Genomic DNA, 20,952 nt, shown 5'->3' with positions numbered 1-20,952 from the left:
CAGCAGGAGAACCCCAAACCCCGGCAGCCCCAGCTTCTCCCTGGCCTTCAGGCTGAGCAGCTCTCAGCCAGACTTCTCCTGGGGCCTTGTTGGCTTTCCTTGTCTCTGAGTCATCAAGGAGACCAAGTGTGTCTGGTTCCAGAGCTGGGAGCCAGAAAGCTGGGTTCCAGGCAGCGTTCTGCTGCTTGCTCCCTTTGTGACTCGGCTCAGGTGCTCTCCTGCTCTGGGCCTTGGTTTCCTCATCTCTGAAATGAGCTGTGCCCTGTGGGACCGGTTTCTGCCTGCTCCTTCCTGTGGGTGAGTGTTGAGAGGGGCCTCTCTTCTGCCCAAGCCTCCCAGGCTGTTGCCTGGGGAGAGAGCTCTCTGAGGCCTCGGGTCTGATGGTAGTGGGCACAGGCCTTCAAACACCACCCAATTTCTGCCTCAAATTCTCCCATTTGGACCAAAGTTGAGCAGCAGCTGGGAGGAAACCAAGCTCAGGAGATTTGTGGAGTCTTTGGCTATAACCTCCAGCATCTCCTGCTCTCAGGCTCCTGATGAGAGATCCGAATTGCTAATGTCTTCTTTGGGCTTCTCTTTGATTCTCTCTCTCTCTCTCTCTCTCTCTTTAAGGTTGGTAAGAGGAGAGCATTGGAGCTGTTTTCCCCTTGATGCCAAGATCTGCCAAGCTAGGAGCACTCTGCTCCTTCCACAGTCATCCACCAAGAACAGGCCTGCAGGACGTGGGGACCAAGCCCAGAGCTTTGCTGCACCCCAGGCACTCCCTGCCGTCTGGGAGCATGGCCTGTGCCCGTAACTGAGCGTTGCCTGCGGGGCGAGGAACACCAGCATGGTTCAGCCTGTTGGCTGCCATCAGCCGCCCTGCTGCTGAAGCTGCACTGGAGAGACTTGTGGGGGCTGCTCTGCCCCTGCTCCCCCAGGCTGTGGGCCAGGGGCCCACACGGCTAGGAGGGAGGCCTGCCATTCATGGGTCTCTAGGGATTTCCGAGATGCCTGGGAAGAGGGGCTGGGGCTGGTGGTGGGCCCGGCTGCTCCTCTGCCTGCTCCTCAGCCTGTCTGGGCCCTGGGTGCCTTCCTCCCTGGGGAAGCCCAAAGGCCACCCTCAAATGAATTCCATCCGCATAGATGGTGACATCACTCTGGGAGGCCTGTTCCCGGTGCACGGCCGGGGCTCAGAGGGCAAGGCCTGCGGAGAACTCAAGAAGGAAAAGGGCATCCACCGGCTGGAGGCCATGCTCTTTGCTCTAGATCGCATTAACAATGACCCAGACCTGCTGCCCAACATCACATTGGGCGCCCGCATACTGGACACCTGCTCCAGGGACACCCATGCCCTGGAGCAGTCGCTGACCTTTGTGCAGGCGCTCATTGAGAAGGATGGCACGGAGGTCCGCTGTGGCAGCGGCGGCCCGCCCATCGTCACTAAACCTGAGCGCGTGGTGGGTGTCATCGGTGCTTCGGGGAGTTCGGTCTCCATCATGGTGGCCAACATCCTTCGTCTCTTCAAGGTTAGTGCCTGCCCGGCTCCTTTCTCTTCTCCTGAATCCGAGGGAGAGAGTGTGTTTCCCAGCTCCCCGAGCAATATCTGAGAATTTGGGGCTGGCCTGTGGTGAGGAGGGACCCAGCTCCGTGGTGCTGACCGTGGTGCTGAAACAGCACCTGCTGCAGGCAGCTCCTTGATCGACTCCGCTCCTCTGCGGGGAATTCTGAACCGGGAGGGGAAAGTACTGGCGAACAACAGAAGGGAGGAGGAGATGGGCAGACAGACAGATGGACGAATAGAAATTTAGGTAGATAGAAAGGTAGACAGGTTAAAAGATAAACATAGAATGGGAATGTGAATGTTGGAGATTGCCAGGGAGAAAAAGCAAGACTTTTGTTTTGACATTGTTTTTCAATAATTGCAATTGCCAAGAAAGATCTGTTTTTCTCCTGGGTGGCTGAGAAAGCCCCGCGTGGCCCTCTCGCTCCACCTCAGGATTATAGTTAGAAGATGTGTCCTGATTTTTTGGATGAGGTGTTGGCTACCGAGCCCGCAGCGAACGGAGATGAGGGCGGGAAAAGGCCTGGAGGAGCGGCAGTCCCTGTTTCTGGTGCCCTTGGCCCTGAACTGAGCTTCCCTGGCTCATTACCTTCCTTCTGCCCCCCTTCCTTGCACACCTTTCTCCCTTTCCTTCTGGAATCCCTCCCTGCCCCCTCTTTGCCGCCTCCCTTCCTCTCTTCCTGGGGCAGGAGCTGCTGATTTGCAATTCAATTGGAGCCAAGTGCTTCGCTAAGCTGCTAAAACTACTGAAAGCTACTGGGTAGAGAGAAAAACATTACAAGCATTTTACCAATAATTATGTGCCTGCTTCTCTCTGGGAGCCTCCTCGTTTGCTGTGTGTGCGTGCGTGCGTGCGTGTGTGTGTGTGTGTGTGTGTGTGTGTGTGGAGAGAGAGAGACAGAGAGAGACAGAGAGAGACAGAGAGAGAGGGAGAGAGAAGAGAGTGAGGGAGGAGGAAGGGTGGCACAAATGGAGCCTCTGGGTCCCTTCTTAACTCTGGTGTTAGATTCTTGGCCTCTGGAATTGGCCCCTTGTCTCCTCAAAGGCTCCAGAGTTAGGGAGTGGACAGAGAGAGGCTGTTTGGCCTCATGCAGGATGGGAAGCGCTGAGGCTGGAGCCGTCTCTCCTGGGCCCTTTCTGGAACATGTTTGGCCAATCCCATGATGCATCAGTACTTGGGGGGCATTTCTGGGGGCCGGGGTAGAAGTGTGGATGAACGGTGCGAACGTCTCTGTGTTGGCGGCGGGGGTAGGTGGGAAAGAAAGGTGGTTGGAGTTGTCCTGTCACAGCAGGGGCGGGGTTGGAACTTTGCCATAGGCTGGTCTGGGCCACGTGTGCTGTGCATCCTTGCCTTGGGGACTTCTTCTTGTAGTGTTGGTTTTGCTTGATGATCCAGATGAAAACATTATTTTAATTTAAAAACAAATGAATGCATTCTGAAGGATGCAAAATCACGCTGAAGCTGGAGACTCTGCCTTTGTAGCGGGCAATTTGAACAACCCTTGGGGAGCAGTGTTGCTTGTGGACATTCGTTGGTGGGATGGTTGGGGAATGGGAAACTGGTCCAGTCCCTCCACCTGCCCAATTCTGCAGTGAGGAGTAGAGACCCAGAGGGGAGGGGGAGCAAGGCTCTGTGGTCCCAGGGCCTAGTGATGGCTTCGGTGAGCTGTGTCATCAATTCAGCCTGCCTTCCCTGGGGCTTGGGAGGTGAGGCGACCTGCCTCAGCAGCTGTCATCCTATCTGAGTGGGGCACAGTCCCCCAGCCTTTGAGAAGACCAGACTACAGGTGGGGCTGCTGCAGTGTCCTTGTCTGAGCTTTGTATTAAACACCTTGGTGAGTCTGGGTGTTTTAAAAAGTGTTTTATAAAGATGATAAAACAACATGATTGGGCCCTTGGGGCGATGACATTGGTAAGGGTCCTTCCCCACCATGTCCCAGAGCGGAACCAGTACGCACTTTATAGGGAGGTGGAAAAGATCAAAGGAGCTGAGAGGTGTCACCAGACACATGGCCAAGGCTCTAAGAAAGGTCGCTGTCAGCATTAGGCCTTGAAGCGGGTTCTTGGAAGCCCCACACAGCAGTGGGCTTTGACTGCTGTGCTGACCTCTCCCAGGATGGGGAAGGTCGCTGGTGGGGTGAGGGGGTCTGGGGCCAAAGGGCCTCACCAGCCGAGGGCTCTTCCGCTGCCCATCTGGTCACATATGAATGTGGCGTGGCCTGGGTTTTGTGCTACACAGAGAGCAAGATGGGACTGGGAGGTAGAGGCCTAGGGAGGGGAGAAGGAAGGGGGACGGAAGGGGCCTGTTGGGAAAGGAAAGGGGACGGGCGGTGGGGGAGATGGGGAGAGAGCCAGAAGGAGACAGCTGGCTATGGTCTGAAGTCCCTGGGTCCCTTTTAAGAGCGTTAATGTTCCAGGCTGGCGACAAGAGGGCTCCTCAATAATTAAACTGGTAGAAATGAGAGGCTGGGCCAGAAACTGAAAAGCCATTTACAGAGACAAAAAGATTGAACTTTGAGGAGGGCGGTCAGGTGCAGAGCTTCAGGCAGGGAAGGATGAGGGAGGGGCATCTTGGGGGCCAGGGGAGCTGCGGTGTCAGGTGTCTGTTTCAAAGGGCATCGCTGCTCCCCAGCCCTGCTCCCTGCCAAGGCTATTAGAGGGGTCTGCTGGGAACTTCCCCCAGAGGCTGTGATTACAGCTCTCTTTCCTCCGTGAGGTGGATTTCCTGTGCAAAGCTTAGAGAGGAGCTCTGGGTTTGGGGGCACGTGGGGTAATTTCCTGCCTGGAGAATGCTGATGGCGTTCCGTCAAGGCCAGGGTATGAGCAAAACTCACACCTGCCAGAGCTGGGAGGGGCCGACTTCCTGTCGTACAGTTGTGGAAACTGAGCCCTGATTAAGGGACGGGCCAGGGCTGGGAGTCAGGTCCCAGCTCCCAGAACTGACTCTTCCAGACTGCCTGTCCAAAGCAACTGGGTTGGAAGTGGGCCTCAAACCCAGGCCTTCATTAGGGATCAGAAGCCCTGACTTTGGGAAGTTGTGGGTCTGACAGCTTATATCCTTTACTCCCCTGTTCCCACCCACTCCTTCATCTTCATTTTGGCTCCATTGTCCTAGTTAAGGGAATATTGATGGGGGTAAAGAATACTTTTCAGAGGAGAGCCTAACGCAGAGAATGTGGCCTCTACAATGCTATGTCGTGGGGACAGCCCAGGTTCTGAAGCCAGTCAGATCTGGGTTTGAATCGCTGTGCCACCAGAGTTACCTCACCGTATCCACCATATCTACTCACCATACCAGTCACTTACACCATAGTATGAAAGAGCCAGTAAGATCTTTTCCTGAGAGCAGTTATTGTTGGGGGGAAAAAGAACATAGTGAGTGCCCTGGAAGGAAACAGTTTTCCAATCCTTGACCTGTAAGAGCTCAGAAGGATCCAGAAATCATTGCATTGAGTCCCTCATTAATTTTGCAGTGAAGAAAAACAACAACAACAACAAAAACTGAGGCTTGAAGATGGGAATATGGCCGAGCAGGGTGGTTAAGAATCTGGAGACTGGAGCCAGACAGCTTTCGCCACCTTGGCAAATTGTTTAGCCTGTTTGTGCGTCGGTTTCCTCCTTTGTAAAATGGGGATGATAGTGGTCTCCTAGGCCTGATGTGGAAATTAAGGGTTAATGTCCAGAAAAGGCCTAGCCTGGTGCCTGGCACACAGTCAGCCTGCAGGAAATGTCATTGCACAGCTTGTAGCTGGGCCTTAAGTCAGCATGAGAGACTCCGTTGATGTGGAAGAGGCTGGACCGGGTGGGCAGGGACAGATGGTGACCTTTGAGGCTGATCCTGGAGAGGACCGACCATCTGCTGGGCCTCAGGTGTCTCCCTGTGGTGTGGAGACTGAGTGGCCAACTTAACTTGCAGGTAATGAGGGTTTTCTGGCTGTCACCACAGTGGTGGGGTTTGAGCACTAAGACTGGGGTGGAGTGGAGGGAGGGCAGGAAGGGGCAGGTGGGAGAGGGGATGCCAGCCAGCAGGTGGAGGGCAGGTGCCCAGCTTCCTAGGAGAGGCCGGGCCAGGGACACTGGTGGGCGACATTGGCTCTCTGTGCCACGTCAGCCTGGCCTGTGAGGGGCTTGTCCCTCGCTGTGCTGTGAGTGCTGTAAGGGTTTGTGGTGCTTTGTAGAGAAAGCTGCCTGCCAGGTGCTTGGCTTGTCTGCCCCTCAGTGCCAGGCCCAGGGCTCCTGGGGAACCTCTGTGGCTCAGCTGATACCCCATGTTCGGTTGAGGATGTGGCTTTCCTGTCTTGAAAGTGTTTTCACTGCACAACCAGGAGGAACTTTCAAGAGGGTCCACCCACTCTCCCACAGCCTGCCTGTCTTCCTTGAAGACAGCTCTGTCCTTGCAGCGCCCAGGCCAAGAAACTTGGTGGCATTTTTGACCTCTGCCTTTCTACCATCTGCAAATCCTGCAGGCTCTCCTTTAGGACACGTCCTCGTGCTGGAGTCTCCTCAAGCCCCACCTTGTGCGCTCTCACCCGGATCCGGCAGAAACCTCTCTCCTCTCCCTGCTTCCAGACAGGCCTTTCCACAGCCCAACCTTTGCTCAGCTAACAGAGCGATGTTGCTAAAAGCCAAATCCAACCTGCTCCCCACCCTGCTTAAAACTTGTTCCTGACTTTCCATTGCTCTTAGATTAAAACGCAAACTTCCAAGATGCTTGCCAGTCTGACAGGCCCTGTGCTACCTGGTGCTCTGACCACATCGTTTTGCCTCTCCTGGGTGCACTCCATGCCAGTCCTACTGTTTTCTTTATGTTCCTTGAAGACACTGGGCTGTTTGCCCACCACAGGGCCTTTGTACCTGCTGTCCCGTCTCTTTCGGAATGTTCTCCTCCTACTCCTTGAGGCTGCATCCTTCTCATTCAACGTAAAGTTTAAGTGAACTCTCTCCAGAGAAGCACCCTCCATCCCCTAGTTATTCTATATTATTTTCCTATGTTCCCCTTCATGACCCTCACCACAGTTTGTAGTCATGTCTGTATTTCTTTCTTTGTTTTCTTGTTTCTCTTGGCTTCCCCTCTGGGCTGCTGCCTGTTTTTGTACGGCCCATGAGCGAAGAATGGTCTTCGTGTTTTAAATGGTTGAAAAAAAATTAAAAGCGATATGTCATGACACAGCAAAATTATATGAAATTCAAATTTCAGTGTCTGTAAAGTTTTATGGGAGCGCAGCCATGCCTGTTCATTTACATATCGTCTAGCACTGCTCTTGAGCTATGCCCTTGGAATTAAGTAGATGAGACAGAGACCGTCAGCTGACCCCTGCTGGCCTCTAAGTTGCGCCTATAGGACCCCAACAGATGCCAGGTCCATGGGGGGCCCTCAGGAAATCATGGCTGAAGGGACTCATGGAGAGTGAGCCATTTGCAGCCCCCATGTCTCCCCAAACTCTACGATGACAGCAGGGTGGCCCCCGTCTGCAGAGCCTGCATGAGCTCCTGGCTGTGGGGATAAGTGTAGGTAAGCTCACTCTACCATGGGGTCCAGCCACTGGCCACGAGTGCCCACCACTTTGGTGACCCCCGGGCCACCTGTTTCCTCCTCCCAAATACCTCCAGCCCCTTGCTGACTTACGGAATTCTTTTCGCTTAATGCTTTGTTCCCCATTAAAGGGTATCCCCATGTCCCACTATTGGCTGTTATTAGAGATTTGTCCCAAGAAGGCTCACTCAGTAAATGTTCGGGGGTGAATTAGGGACCCTCCTGAAGAGGTCGTTGGGGTAAAATAATCACAGCATTTACATGGCATGTATCCTGTGTCAGGGTCCGCCCCAGTCCTCACAACAACCCCCAGGGGTAGGTGTACAGTGGTTATCCCCATTTTACAGACGGAGAACTGAGGTTCAGAGAAGCTAAGCAAATTCCTCAAGGTCACACAGCTAGTAGGTGGTGGAGCTGGGATATGAACCCAGGCTGTTTGACCCTGAATCTACCCTTTTCACCACTCTGCTCTCCTTTCTCTTGGTCATCAGATAGTCTTGGGTGAGATCTGGCGCAATACTCACTGTGTGGCCTTTCTGAGTCTCAGTTTCTGTATCTGTAAGAAGGAGTGTGATGATACTCATTTGGCAGCAGCGATAAAGTATGCAAAGCCTTTAGTGGGTGCTTAGGGGTTGCCGGTGTTACGAGAACAGGTTAGATAGACATTAAGGTGTGAGAGGGGGTCGGGGAGGAGCGGAGAAGGTGTAGGAAGTGGTCTTGCTGAGGGTGACTGTCAGGGCCTGTTCTCCTGAGGTGAGGACCACGCAGCCCTCCCTCTGCTTTTACAGCATTTCTCTTTCCCCCAAACCCTAGGTGTCCCTTTGTGGTGGGAGTCTGGGGAGGGGGCCTCAAGACCCAGGGTCAGGCCAGCATCTAAACAGAGTGGGGAGGGAGGTGAGGGGAGGGGAACAGCCCTGACCACTGAGTTGCCAATTCTCTCTGTGCTCCCGGCAAGTCCCTCCCTGTGGGTGGGGCACTGGGGTACAGGTTGCATTGCCTGGTGGTTCTCAAGCCTGGCAGCTCATCATAGTCACCTGGGGAGCATTGGATTCCTGGGCCTCCAGTGGTGAGGAGCCCTGGGGCTGGGTCTGTATTTGCACAACTGCTGGGAGGCTCAGCTGGCCGCTGGATGGGTGCTCTGAGTCCTCCTTGGTGTCCCAGTATTCCTGTCCCATCTGGCTTCTCCAGCGAGTGCCCCCGCCCACCCCGCAGCCCTCTCAAGCCCACTTCCTCTGATGTGTACCTTCGAGTTTGGGAGTGGAAGCAAGAGGGTTTCAGCTCTGATCACTGGACTGGCAAACAGGCTCATTACGGGGAATGAAAAGGAGAGAGTGGAGGCCTTTGGGGGGGCCTCTGGGTAGACTTCCTGGAGGTGCCCTGGTGGGAGGCCTGGTGGGCTCCTGGAGCCTGGGTAGGGCTGACAGGGCCCCTGGGCGAGGTGTGTGACATTGTGGAGGGGCCGAGGTGGGGCTGAGCCTGGGGAAGCTCAAGGTCATGACTGCCGGTTTCTGGCTCGCTGTCCCCCACCTGGACCTTGGTTGGCCCATCTGTAAGAATCCATTCATTCATTCACTCACCAAGTGTGTATTGAACATCTCCTCCGGGCCTCTCTCTGCTAGAGCCGTGGCCTCCAACTGGCTACACATTGGAATCAGCTGGGGAGTTTAAAATTCCTGGGTATCCGAGCCCCACCCCGGGATTTTGGATTTAATTGATGTGAGATGGGGCCTGGGCTCCCCAGGTGATACTCACGTGCAACCCCAGGTGGAGAACCGCCACGCTAAGCAACTTTACAAAGCAGGCAACAAAGCAGATGGAGGCCTGGCCCTCGTGGGCTTCCACGTTTGAAGGGAAGGCAGGCAGTGAACAGGTAAAACACATAAACCTGTAATTGTCACGGGAGAGCACATCCTTGTAGGACAAAGCAAGGAGGTGGCTAGAAAGCCATGGTGGGTGGGGGTGCCAACTTAGACAGGATGGTTGGAGGTGGACTTTTTGAAGGGGGACATTTGTGCATAAACTTGAGTCGAGTGAAGGAGGTCACCCTACGAATATCTGGAGGAAGAGTTTTCCAGGTAGAGGGAAGAGCAAGTGCAAAGGCCCTGGGGCAGGACTGTGCTTGGTTGATGACTTGACCCAGGAGCTCAAGAGGGAGGACCCAGACAGCCCTGGGGCCAGGGGGAGGAGGACCAAGGGGGCTCCAAAACCCACATCTGCTCCTTCTAGCTGCAAAGGGTATTGGGGGAGGAGGGTTACCAGGATTCTGGTGACCTTGGGCAAGTCGCTGGGCCTCTCTGGCCTTCAGTTTCCTCACCTGTAAAATAGTTAGGTGGTTCTTGACCAGTCTTTGTGAAGCCACAGAGGTGATGGGGAGGAGATGTAAGGGTAGAGCCCATGTGAGAGGCTAGTTCTTTCTCCTGGCTCTCCCCGTGCTGGCCTCTGGCCTCCCCCTCCCAAGCCCCCTGTACCTCTTCTAACTCCTCCCCCTTCATTTCCCTGCTCCCCGCTCCCTGACCTGAGGATGAACAGAGCTGGAGACAGGAGGGAGGCAGACGGGAACCCTGAGGGACAGTAGCTTTCAGTGGTCAAAGCATGGGCCCTGGGCCAGATGGCCTGGTTTGTACCCCTGCTCTGCCATTTATTACCTGGGAGGCCCCTCTCTGTGCCTCAGTTTCCTTGTCTGTAAAACTGGGGACCCTTGTAGCCCCCACCTCACAGGGCCTTGTGAGGATTACATGAGGATTACACAGAAAGAGCTCAGGGCAGTGCCTGGCCATGGCGGGGGGCAGCCCAGAGCAATGGCCTTGGAGGCAGCCACACAGTAGGTCACTCAGATCCTGGCCCCAGATCACTGGGCCTCTCTGGACCTCACCATCTCATCTATAAAATGGGCAGAATCACATGCACCTTTCAGGGTGTGGATGCAGAATGATAAGAATGGGAAGCGGGTGGCAGTCTGGGTGCACAGTAGGGTCAATAATATTTGTCCTCATCTCTTGCTGACAGAGTATCCAAGGGGCCTTCGAGGAGGCATGTGGTCTGGGCCATGAAGGGTGGGGGGGCTCTGTGGGGTGGAGGGGCAGGTCGCTGGCTTTGGGCAGAGGAATAACTCTGGTGAGTGTACCCGAGTCCCCCTGTGTGACGGTCCTGGGGTCCTTCCGACCCTCCCAGTTAGGTGTGGGGGGATGGTAGGGTGATCTCCGGCTCCCCCCTTGGGGAGGGCTGAGGGTCCCCTTACCAGAAGTCTCCCATAGCTTAGGGACCTGCGCTCTGGGCCTGGCTCTGCTGCTGACTCACTGTGTGACCTTGGGTGGGTTGGCTGCCCTCTCTATGAGCCGAGGGCATTGGATTAGGTGGGCTCTGACCCCGGTCCTTTACCTGGAGCCTTTCCTGCAGAAGGAGTGACAAGCTTACTCCTCAGGGTTTAGGCTGACCACCCGTGGCCTTCCTTGATCGTGGGCCGTGCTATCCAAAGCCTGCCTCCCTGCCTTTGCCTGGGCCAAGCCCTTCTCCTGGAATGTCCTCCTTGATGCCTGACGGGCAGAGTCGGGCTCCTCCCCCAAGCCCTGACTCAACATCCAAGACTTTCCTGACCCTCCAAGGTCTGAAATCCTGGGGTACATGGGGTTTCTCGTGTGGCATTCTTGGGTCTCCCCAAAGTTCATGAGCACATTGAGGGCAGGACTGGGTTGGACCTCTCTTGGTGCCCGGCCTGGATACAGACAGAAAGACAAATCAGGGAGCCTGCCATCCTTGGGACCAGGAGTTGGACGAGGGAGCTGTGCCTGCCGCATGGGTGGGGCTCACAGGCCGCAGGGCTAAGCCCACTTTACTCCCCGCTGCCAAGCCCGGTTTGAACTGTGTACTTTTCGGTTTCCCCTGAATTACTAAACTAGCATTTTTATGACCAAGACATGTTGGAAATGAAAAGAAGGAAAATTCTGCTTTATATTCCAATTGACCTTTTCACTTGCCACCTGCTCAGGGGGCCTGGGCTGGGGCGAGGTGATGAGATGCAGGCCCAGGCCTCGCCTCCTGGTGCTGGTGCTGGGGCTGCTGTGGAGAGTCCTGGCCGGAAGCTCTGTCGGGGGAGGGGAGCAGGGACACCCTTAGTCTGAGGCCCTCTTTCTTTGTACATGTGTCCCCAGCCCTCTGACTCATTCTGTCTCGCTCTACAGCTTTCTGTTTACCTCTCCTGGCCTCCCCCATCTCTCTCTTCCTCCTGGTCCCTTTTGGACTCTCTCTGGCTCTGTCTGGGTCTCTCCCCGGGTGACCTGGGGCAGCCTCATCCCGGGGCCCCGTGGTTCAGGTAGGACGTAAAGTGGCTGCCAAGCCCACCTGCTACTGGCCGGGCACCCCCCAGCCTCGTGCGCACTCTGGACACCCACCTGCCTCACACCTGGATTACGGTCGTCAGCATCTCAGTGCTGAGCACTTCCTAGTGGGCGCCCAACCCACCCAGGCCCCCACTCCTGACTCAGGCTGCCTCCCACAGAGCTCCAGAAATTTCCTTGGAGGTATGGCCTGGCCGCGGGCACACCTTGATGCTGCTCTGGGCTCCACTTTGCTCGCCCGTGGGGTGACAAGGGCTGGCTCTGTGTCCTTCCCAGGGCTGTGGGGAGACCAGGCCAGGCACAGGGGTGTGGACCTGCTTCATAAAAGGGAAAATCCCGGCTCTGCAGCGTACTGCTCTGTGACCTTGGGCAGGTCACGTAACCTCTCTGAGCCCAGTTTCTGGTCTGTGAAACGGAGAGGGTGGTTGTGAGGGTTAAATGGGATGATGTAGAGTGGCCAGTACAGGGCCTCGTGCCCAGAGGTGCTCAAGGACAGTAGATGTGGCGCCCTGTGTTCATGCGCTGCTCTCCCCGCCCACTCCTTTCATCCCTCATTCCTGGACCTCCGTCCTCCCCAGGCCTCCCTTTCACCCTGGGGTCTGCTGAGAGGTGCCCCAGGGTGACCAGGAGGCCTGTGCTCTGCTCAGCCCTGGCCCAGCGCAGGGACAGTGAGGCCCGGGGCCCAGGGAAATTTTAAACTCATCACAGCTGAACTGTCTGGAGGGCGGGAGCCCCCTGGGTCCCACCCCGGCCCTGGGCAGAGTGGAGAGGGGCCCTGATGGTCCTCCATGTCTCCTTTTAGGGCTGCAGAGCAAAGAGAGGCAGCTCTTACCTCATTCTCCATCCCCCTGGGGCTGTGGTTTAGAGGAGAGGACAGGGCTGCATTAACCTCTGTCAGGGCTGCAGGCGGCAGGGCGCGTCTGTGTTCAGTGCAGCTTCCTCCCAGGCCGAGCAGCCTCCCCGCTTCCAGGCTCAGGTTCTGGAAGCTGCTAGGGAATCCAATGTGGCCCCCACCCCAGAGGGGCAGGAAGAGGGCAAAGCTTAACCCTTAGGAGTGAATTCCAGGTGGGAGACATTTGAAGTTTAGGCCTGGGGGGGTGGGGCTGTGAAGGGCGTGGCTTCCACCGTCAGCTCAGTTCAGAGAGGAGACCTACGGAAAGTGGGGTGCAGGGAAGTGGGGTATACCCAGCTCTCACAAAGAGCCTTTTATTTTACTAAAGATGAATGGCATCTCCCATGTGGGTCTGACAGGAAGGGGTTTCTCTTGTTCACCAGGCATCATATATTTTAATAATGCACTCTTTCAAGCACATGGAAAATTATAGAGAATAATATAATGAACTGCCCTTGTAACCACCCCCTGGCTTGGTCAAATATTGATATTTTTACTCTAATTGTGTCAAAACTTGTTTTCTTTTTAAAAAAGAAAACATTGCAAATATAATCAGAGGCCCCTGCTTGCGTATCCTCATCCCACTCCTTTTCTTACCCCCACAGAGACAGCCCCAGCACTGTCCTGTATGGGTTGTTTTTAATTCCTTTAATTCCTGTGCACTTGAAAAAAAAAAAAAGAAATATATATACATATATCTCTCCATAAATAATACTTAGTTCTGTTCTGCCTGTTGTATGCGTGATAGACACAGGATCACACTGTGTGTGTTCTGCGGGTGCTCAATGTCACATTGCTCTGTGGTTTTCTTTGTTCCTTTCCTTTTCCGGGTAGCTCTCCACTGCAACAGTGCCCAGTGTGATGACTGTCCGTTCTGTGTGGTCACCTAGACAGGTTCCCTGAAGATCTTTCTGTGTAACCATCCTTGCCAGCGTCTCCTTGTGCTCTTGGAGAGTTTCTCCTGGGTCACACCCAGGAGCGGAATTGCAGACTCGTGGGGAATAAACTTCCTGAACTCTCCCAGAGGCTGCCATGTTGCTCCCCACATTCTGTGCCAGGGCACTGGTTTCCAAACCTGCCTCACCACTGGGATCCCCAGGGGCTTGTTAACACAGGTGTTCCCGGGGTGCCCGGGCCTAAGCCAGCTCTGCTAAGGAGGCAGTCATGGTGTGGAGTCTTATTTCATCAAGTCCCCAGGAGCTTCTTGGACCTGCATTTGGAGGTGCCCCTCCTGGCTCTGCCACAGACTTGCTGTGTGGCTTTGGACCAGTTGCTAGATCTCTCTGAGCTAGGATACCCTAATCTATAAAGTGGGGACGACAATGATGGTGAAGACTCACTCAGGGCTGGCGTTTACACAGGGTATAGCCTGTGGTGTCTCCAGGGTGGCCGCAGCCTGGCTGGGCTCTGGCTTCATTCAGAGGAGGGATGTCCTCTTTGACGCCATCTTTGAAGTCATGCTTGGATTCATTATTTTGCTTAACAAACATCAGGGCCCCCTGCTTTGTGCAGACTGTGCCATGCTTTAGAAACCTAAATCCTAGTCTGGGCCAAGGATCCTGAGCTTCGGAGTTGAACGGGGCAGTAATTCAATGACAGTGACATGAGTGCTCTAATGGGGGTGGACAAGGTGCCCTGGGGGTGGGTGAGGGGGGCCTCTAACCCACCTGGGGGTGAGGTATCAGGGAAGGCTTCCTGTAAGAGGACAACTAGCTGAGGCTCACCAGCCAGGACACAATTAGCTAGGTCGAGGGGCGTGCTGGTGGGCAGGGGAGGGCATTCCAGGCAGAGGGATCTGCGTCCAATGGCCTGGTGGTGTGAGAGAGAGAGAGAGGGAGAGAGAGAGTGAGCCTGGTATGCTTGTGGGGGCCTGGCTCTCCCACCTGCCTGGGGCTGCAGGAGCTGGGCCTGACCAGGCGGCCGCCTTCCCCACAGGGGTCGCTCTAGACAGCAGGATGGCCTGGGGTCGAAGCTAGAAGGGGTTTATGGGAAGCCTGAAGTGTGAGGAAACGTTAAGTGCCTTTTAAGTACTTTGATTATTTTAAATTGCTTAAGTGGTTTCTAAGATGGTCCTAAGTATCCTGGTGACAAAATCAATTAGGAAAGTACAACAAACTCAATAAAAGGAGAGTAGCCCCCTCACCTGCCTTCCCTGCCCCCATTCCCACCTGGGCCTGGCCGCTCAGCCTGGACCAGGACCCCCTCCTCTCGCCTCCCAACATCAGACTGCGGCTCCCCCATCGCCTGTGCTGGGGTCTCCCGGCCTTGAGTCCTGACCCCTCTCTCAAGCATTTCAGTTGGTGGTGCGGGAGAGAGGGTGTGTGTGTTTGGGGACTTGACAGGGTCTCCTTTAAAGATGCTTCTCTCTCCGGAATGAGCCTTTTGTCTGGCCGCTGGGGGAACCTGGAGCACCCTAGGCACGGCCTCCTTTTCAGTGACAGCATTATTGTGTGAGTGCATCAGACCTTCCCCTGGGTGTTCAAAGGAGCCAGAGGACGTACCCCAGCCCCTGGAGTACAGCCTGGAGGCAGCCACCACTCCCTGCGTGCCTTCCAGAGAGCTCTCAGCCTGGGCGTGGCTGCCGTGTCACACACTCCAGGCAACATTCACCAGCACGTGGGGGGCGTGTGTTCTCCCCCTCCATTTTCACACATCCGCAGCCCCTGCTGGGTGAGCTCCCAGTGCTCTTGGGGTTCACCTCTGTCAGCGCGAAAGGGCTTTGTGTGTCCCCCAGGACTGCCTGCTTCCTGTCTCCTCAGGACGGACACTTAGTAGTTTCTGATCTTGTGCTCTTACAAAGAGCCGCGATGGGTAATTTTGTGATTGGCCACTCCGCAGGTCTCTGTAGGGTGAATTCCTACAGACACGTGCTGAGGCAAAAGGCAAGTGTGTTTATAATTTCTTGTACTCTTGCCAGCAAGGGTGACGGCTGGACTCGGTGGGGCCCCGTGGCCGGGACCGTGGCCCCAGAGGAGGTCCTGTGGCTGATTCTGACTTGGCCCCCGTGCAGCCTCGTGTAGTGGATCGTGGGAGGTAGGGCCAAGCTGGCCCCTGGGCCTCAGCTCAGGAGCTGCCCAGAGGAGCAAGTGGGCTCGTGTCATGTCTCACTGGTGGCTGGTCGGGTGTGAGGTTTCTGAGCCGCTTCCTCAGCCGTGTCTGTGCACGTCCAGGGGGCTCTCCCTCCACAAGGAGTTGTGGCAGTGAAGGCTGGGGTGCTGGGTGCTGGGAAGCAGGAGGTGGCAGGGCCCTACCTAATTGGATAGGTTATCCTGGGTGCTCCCTTTGGGGGTGGGTGGAAAGGTGGATGTGGCAGGTGCAGAGTAGGAGGCAGAACCAGATGTCCTCCATGATGCCGTGGGCATAGAGCACGGGGGTGGGGAGAGGTGCCCAGCTGGACTCTGCCGGCCTGAGGCTGGGGGACTGTGGCTTCACTTGATTCCTCCTCAGGAGGAAAGCCCCCAAAGCCCAGGAAATTCAGCTCCAGGATTGCAATCCAGCATGGTGGCTGAGGGAGGGTGTGGGCAGGGGGCCAGTCCAGCAGGGAGGGGAGATGACCTCACTCGCACCATTTGCTGTGGGCAGGAGGGATGCATGGCAGGAGGGGTCTGGGAGAAGGAGGCAGGAGCCCCAGGGCTCCCAGGGTGGCCTTGCCTTGGTACCCATCTCGTGCACCTCAACTCCAACCCTCCCTCCAGCCCCTGCCAGCTCCAGTCCAGTTCCCCGGGGTCATTCCCTGACCACACCCCTTGCAATGTCCAATCTGCTAACCTCTGCTTCTGATGTCCCCTCAGCCCCTGAAGAGTGCTCTGTCTACCTTTTCTTTACATAAAAAATAATTGAAGTATAAATTACACACGGTAAAGTACACAAATTTCGAGGGCATTACTTGATGAGCTTTTGCAAATTAAGATACAGAACATTTTCAGTTCCCTAGAACATTCTCTTGAGCCCCTCCCAGTCCACATCCCTCCCTCCCCAAGGCTAATTGGTAGCCTGATTTCTAAAAGCATAGATTAGTTCTTTTGTTTTTTTGTTTTTTTTTTTGCAGTACTCGGGCCTCTCACTGTTGTGGCCTCCCCCGTTGCGGAGCACAGGCTCCGGATGCGCAGGCTCAGCGGCCATGGCTCACGGGCCCAGCCGCTCCGTGGCATGTGGGATCTTCCCGGACTGGGGCACGAACCCGTGTCCCCTGCATCGGCAGGCGGACTCTCAACCACTGCGCCACCAGGGAAGCCCCCATAGACTAGTTTTGTCTGGTTTTGAGCTTCATACAACCAGAGTCATACAGTCAGTCTTTTGTGTGTGGCTTCTTTCACTCACATTATCTGTGAGATTCCCCCATGTGGTTGGGTATTTTGATGATTTGCTCTTTTTCATTGCTCTGCACTATTCCACTGTGTCATTGTTTGTGTAGTTCAGCATTCATTTACCCATTCTGCTGCTGCTGGACGTCTGGGCTGAATTCAGTGTTTGGCTATTTAGGAATAAAGCTCTTCTGAACATTTGCGTACATGTCTTTTAGTGGACATTAGTGTTCATTTATATTATATATATAAATATGAGTAGATACGATTGCTGGCTCTTTGGCTGCATGAATGATTAGATTTAGGAGAAACTGTCAAACATTTCCCTAAAGGGATTATACCTTCCCGCCACATTTTTTTTTTGCTTTGCAAATTCCACCTGTGCTTCAAAGGCCCATCTTGAATGCCACGTCTCCTGACACCCTGATGGATAACAGCATTGGTCACTTGGATGTCAGCTCTACAGGGCACGGTTGTGTCCCTTTTCTTGTCTGCTCTATCTCTAGGGCCTGGAACCTGAGAGGTGCTTCATAAAATGAATAGTTGAATTTATGTGCCTGGCCCTGTGTCAGGAGTTTCACACAGGGTATCTAATGTAAGTCACTGGCTAGGAAGTCCGTCGCACTGGCCCTGTTCTACAGGTGAGGAAACTGAGGCTTGTCCAGAAAGCAGTGGAGGCCTGCAGCACTGCCTATCCCTGAAGCCTCTGCTCATTCCACAGTTCTCAGCGGCATGTGTTTGGAATTTCTTGCTCTTTTTCAGCTCGCCCACTTTGATTTCACTCGGCCTCATATTCTAGTCCGGGGGTTGTTGAATTAAATCTCGTGGGTGACCTAGTTAGCTTGTGACCCAGCCAGCTCCTGAAGGATCTGTCAGCTTTTTCTTCATTCTGAGCCTGTGCCCTAGAATCAGGGTTTTCCAGGTTGGGATAGGGGTGGGAAGGCTGAAGAAACCCACCCGTATGAAATTAAAGCCCTCTTCTGGCATGGCCAACATTTGTACCTTGTCAAAATCCCTTTCCGTTGGTTGTGACAATCCCTGAGGTCACAGCCTGGCCACCGTCATTTGCGTTTTCCGAGTGAAAAAAACTGGAGCCCAGGGAGGTGGTGTGACCTGCCTAGAGTTGTCAAGGAGCCTTGGGAGGAGCTGAGGTGAGGGCCTTGAACTCCTGCCTTCCAGCCATGTGCTGTAGCATTGTAGGGGTGTGCTGGGAGTGGATGGAGAATGGGAGTTAGGCTAAGAACCCACCAAGGCTTGCCCCAGGGCCGCTTTGGGAAGCTGGAAAGGCTCTTTCAGGTCATCGATTTACTAAATGGTCTTTTAGAGCCCTGGAAAGTGTGCTGGGGTTTCTCAGGGGCAGATCTCCAGGGGACCCTGGAGGCTACTGTCCATGGTGCTGAAACAGGACTTGGCTGTTGGGAAGCAGAGGAGGGGGGCAGTAGAGCCGGCCTTGGGGGCGCTATAGCTTCCCAGGAGGTGCTATCCTGCCAGTTTTGGTGGGAGCTGGGCACGTGGCCGGGCAGACGGTGCAGGCGCCTTGATATTTTAATTGAAGCCTGGAGACACGGTTACTCTCTCTGCTGTGCTAACAATGTACGGAATAAATAATTCATTGGTGGCTGTGTTGTGCCTGCTGTTCTCACCCATGGGGGTGGCCACACGTGTGCTCAACATGCAAGCTGATGGGTGGGCCAGGAGCTGCTATTATGGGCTGGTGGCTGGACCAGAGGCGGTGCGTTGCCATTTTAACAGGGCCCTGGTCACCTCTCAACCACCGCGAATCCGTTTCCTCCCAGGCAACCCCCAAGGAGAGGTGAGTGGAATGCAGGGCCAGCTGCTCCTGTGTGCTGCAATTAAGTGGCACTTAAAGGTCCATTTGTCCTCAGAGCAGCCTGAAATGGCAGCAACCTGGAGGAAAGGCCCCTCTTAATGGGCACTCTCCCTGGGCTGTGTTTGAACTGGTTCCATTGGATTCAGCAAATATGTATGGAGCTCCAAGTTTGTGCAAGATACCGGAGCAGGTGGTGGGGATGGGAGGGGTTGCCAGTGAATAAATCTGGGTCCTTCCTGGATGCGGAGGTATGACATGCATATGATTTGTCACAGCTCAAGTTGGGGGTGTGGGAGGGCTGTGGTGGAGGTACAGGCGAGGGTGTGTGGGGGCTCAGAGTAGGGAGAGGTTGGTTCTGACATACATGGGGTGGCTGCCTGGAGGAGGTGTCCTGCAGGCAGAGAGGGAAGCATGACAGTGCTCCTGTGGAAAGGACAGGTATGGTTGGAATTTCAGGTATGTCTGGCATGGATGCAGCAGGGCTCCTGGCATGGGAGAGGGTCAGTGGAGAGGGAGTTGGGATGGATTAGGGGCTGAGGCCAAGAGTGTGGGCTTGATGCTGCAGGATGGTGCCTTGGTCCGATTTGGGGGTTAAAATATTCCTTTGGGTGTGGAGTGGAGGTTTGGTTGCAGGCCGAGGCCTGAGGCTGAGAGAATGGTTAGGAGACTGACGGAACAGTTCAGACCGGAGGTTATGGTGGCCCGAATGATGGCCTTAAGCATAGTGTCATTCATTCATTCATTCATTCAGCAGTCAAATAATTAGTGAGTCATGTGTTAGGCTAGGTTAGGAATAGAGCAGGGAACAAAAACACATGCAGTCCTTGCCTACATGGAGCTGACCTTCTAAAGGGGGAGAAAGGCAGTAAACAAGCAGTAATTCAAGAGGTGACAGGTGCTGTGGAGGAAAATTGCAGAGGGCCGGGGGTTTCGAGAGTGATGGAGGAGGTGAAGACCTCTTTTAAACCAGGTGGTCAGGGAAGGGGCATTTGAATATAGGCCCAGGCAAGTGAGGAAGGGAACCAGGTGCCTGGATGGTATTGTGGGTGAGGGGTACAGCCAGTGCCAAGGCCCCGAAGCAGGAACATTCTTGGTGCATCTGAAGAACAAGGAGGCTGTTCAGAGAGGAGGAGACGAGGCGGCAGGGCTGGGTCAGCAGGAGCTCTGGGTCCTAGGACAGAGTGTGGCTGTTCACTCCAGATGCATGAGTGGCCTGTGGAGGGTTTTAAGCAGAAAGTGATGGGATCAGATTTATGGTGTCAAAGGCGCTCTGGCTGCCCTGTGTGGGCTGAAGGTGTAGCCGTGTCAGAGGCAGGCATGGAGGAGTTTATGCGTAATAACCCTCCCTCCCTCTCCCCTCCTCCCAGGGGGCAGTCAGCCCCCAGCCCTCCTCTGCAGAAAGCCCCTGATGAGGCTTCCAGGAGGCCCGGCAATTCTGCAGAGCCCTGTTCTTCCCGCCCCCCTGCCCCACGCTCCTGGTCCCCAGTCCCTGACGCGCTGTGGCTGGGACCCTCAGCCACTGCTGGATGTGCCTTGTTCAGGGCCCTCTCTGGGCCTCAGTCACCATAAGGTGAGCATCGTGGCAAATGTCTCCCTCACTGAGTTGATGTGAGGTTTAAATGGGAGAATGTCTGTGAAAGCTGCAGAGGGAAGGCCATTATTATTACAAATTTCACAGCTAGAGGGCAGACAGAAGGGAATGGTTGAAGGGGGTCCTGAGAGTAGTTATTTAGGAACCTGTGGCTCCAGGTGGCGGTCCTGGCTGAAATATGCCTGGATTCAAAAGCTGCAGGGAAGAGATATTTAGGGAAGCACATGCTGGACAGACTGCCCAAGGAAGTGGTGGGTGTGGGGTGCACCCTTGCCCTGAGGGTGCTGCAGTGACCCCCTGACGTCTGAGCCCTGTCCTCACAGGAGGTCCTTCTTTGGCTTCCGCTGTGCCCTGTGCCCCCTCTGGCCCCTTCCCACCAAGAGGTTGGGGCCAGGAGGGTGTTTCCAGCTGGAACCTGCTGTGGGCCCCAGAGTGTCCTCATCTGGGGAGCTGCTCACGCTCCCCGCCTTCCATACCAAGCCTTTCTTTCCCGCACAGAGAATCTGGGGACTCCCCAGCCTCCAGTAAGCTCAGGCCCAACCTCAGGAACCTCCCTCCGTCCCTCCTCGGGAGGGTGGTTGAGTTATCTGCCGCTCATATGTTTGGCAGAGAGCTGGCGGTGAGACCCAGACTGGGAGTGCGTTCAATGTGGGGCTCCTTCTGGGGGAACCCCTCTTATTGCTGTCGGCAGCCGTGGATCTGCTGAGGCCCTCCAGGAGCTGCTTACAGAGCTGTGAGCCGGAGACACTGCCTCCCTGGGGCTAGGGGAGAGGACTCAAAGAAAGGGCCTGTTTAATTTAATTCTGTGTTTTATTGCTCATTGGATAAATAACCTTCATTGAGATGGAAGGTGGGGGGATGGACAGGGAGCTTTGATTAATTTCGAGCTGATTTCTCATTTGTTAATTTTCTCCCAGTTCAGCA

The 20,952-nt window shown here is 55.0% G+C and overlaps 1 protein-coding gene across 3 annotated transcripts in view; it reads left to right on the top strand.

Annotated features, from left to right (window-relative positions):
* The window catches only part of GRM4 (glutamate metabotropic receptor 4), a 117,568-nt gene that overhangs the window by 12,934 nt on the left and 83,682 nt on the right, over positions 1-20,952 (top strand). For 2 of the 3 annotated variants that reach the window (XM_007460847.1, XM_007460849.1), the window contains exon 1: positions 830-1,508. In XM_007460847.1, the coding sequence (XP_007460909.1) occupies positions 990-1,508 (519 nt within the window). In that variant the 5' untranslated portion in view covers positions 830-989. Of the gene's footprint in view, positions 1-612; positions 1,509-20,952 lie in introns of those variants that run through there. The other variant, XM_007460848.1, reaches the window with a different exon arrangement.

The sequence above is a fragment of the Lipotes vexillifer genome, unplaced genomic scaffold (genome assembly GCF_000442215.2).
Source record: "Lipotes vexillifer unplaced genomic scaffold, Lipotes_vexillifer_v1.1 scaffold921, whole genome shotgun sequence".
Taxonomy (NCBI): Eukaryota; Metazoa; Chordata; class Mammalia; order Artiodactyla; family Lipotidae; genus Lipotes; species Lipotes vexillifer.
This window is presented reverse-complemented; position numbering and strand designations above follow the sequence as displayed.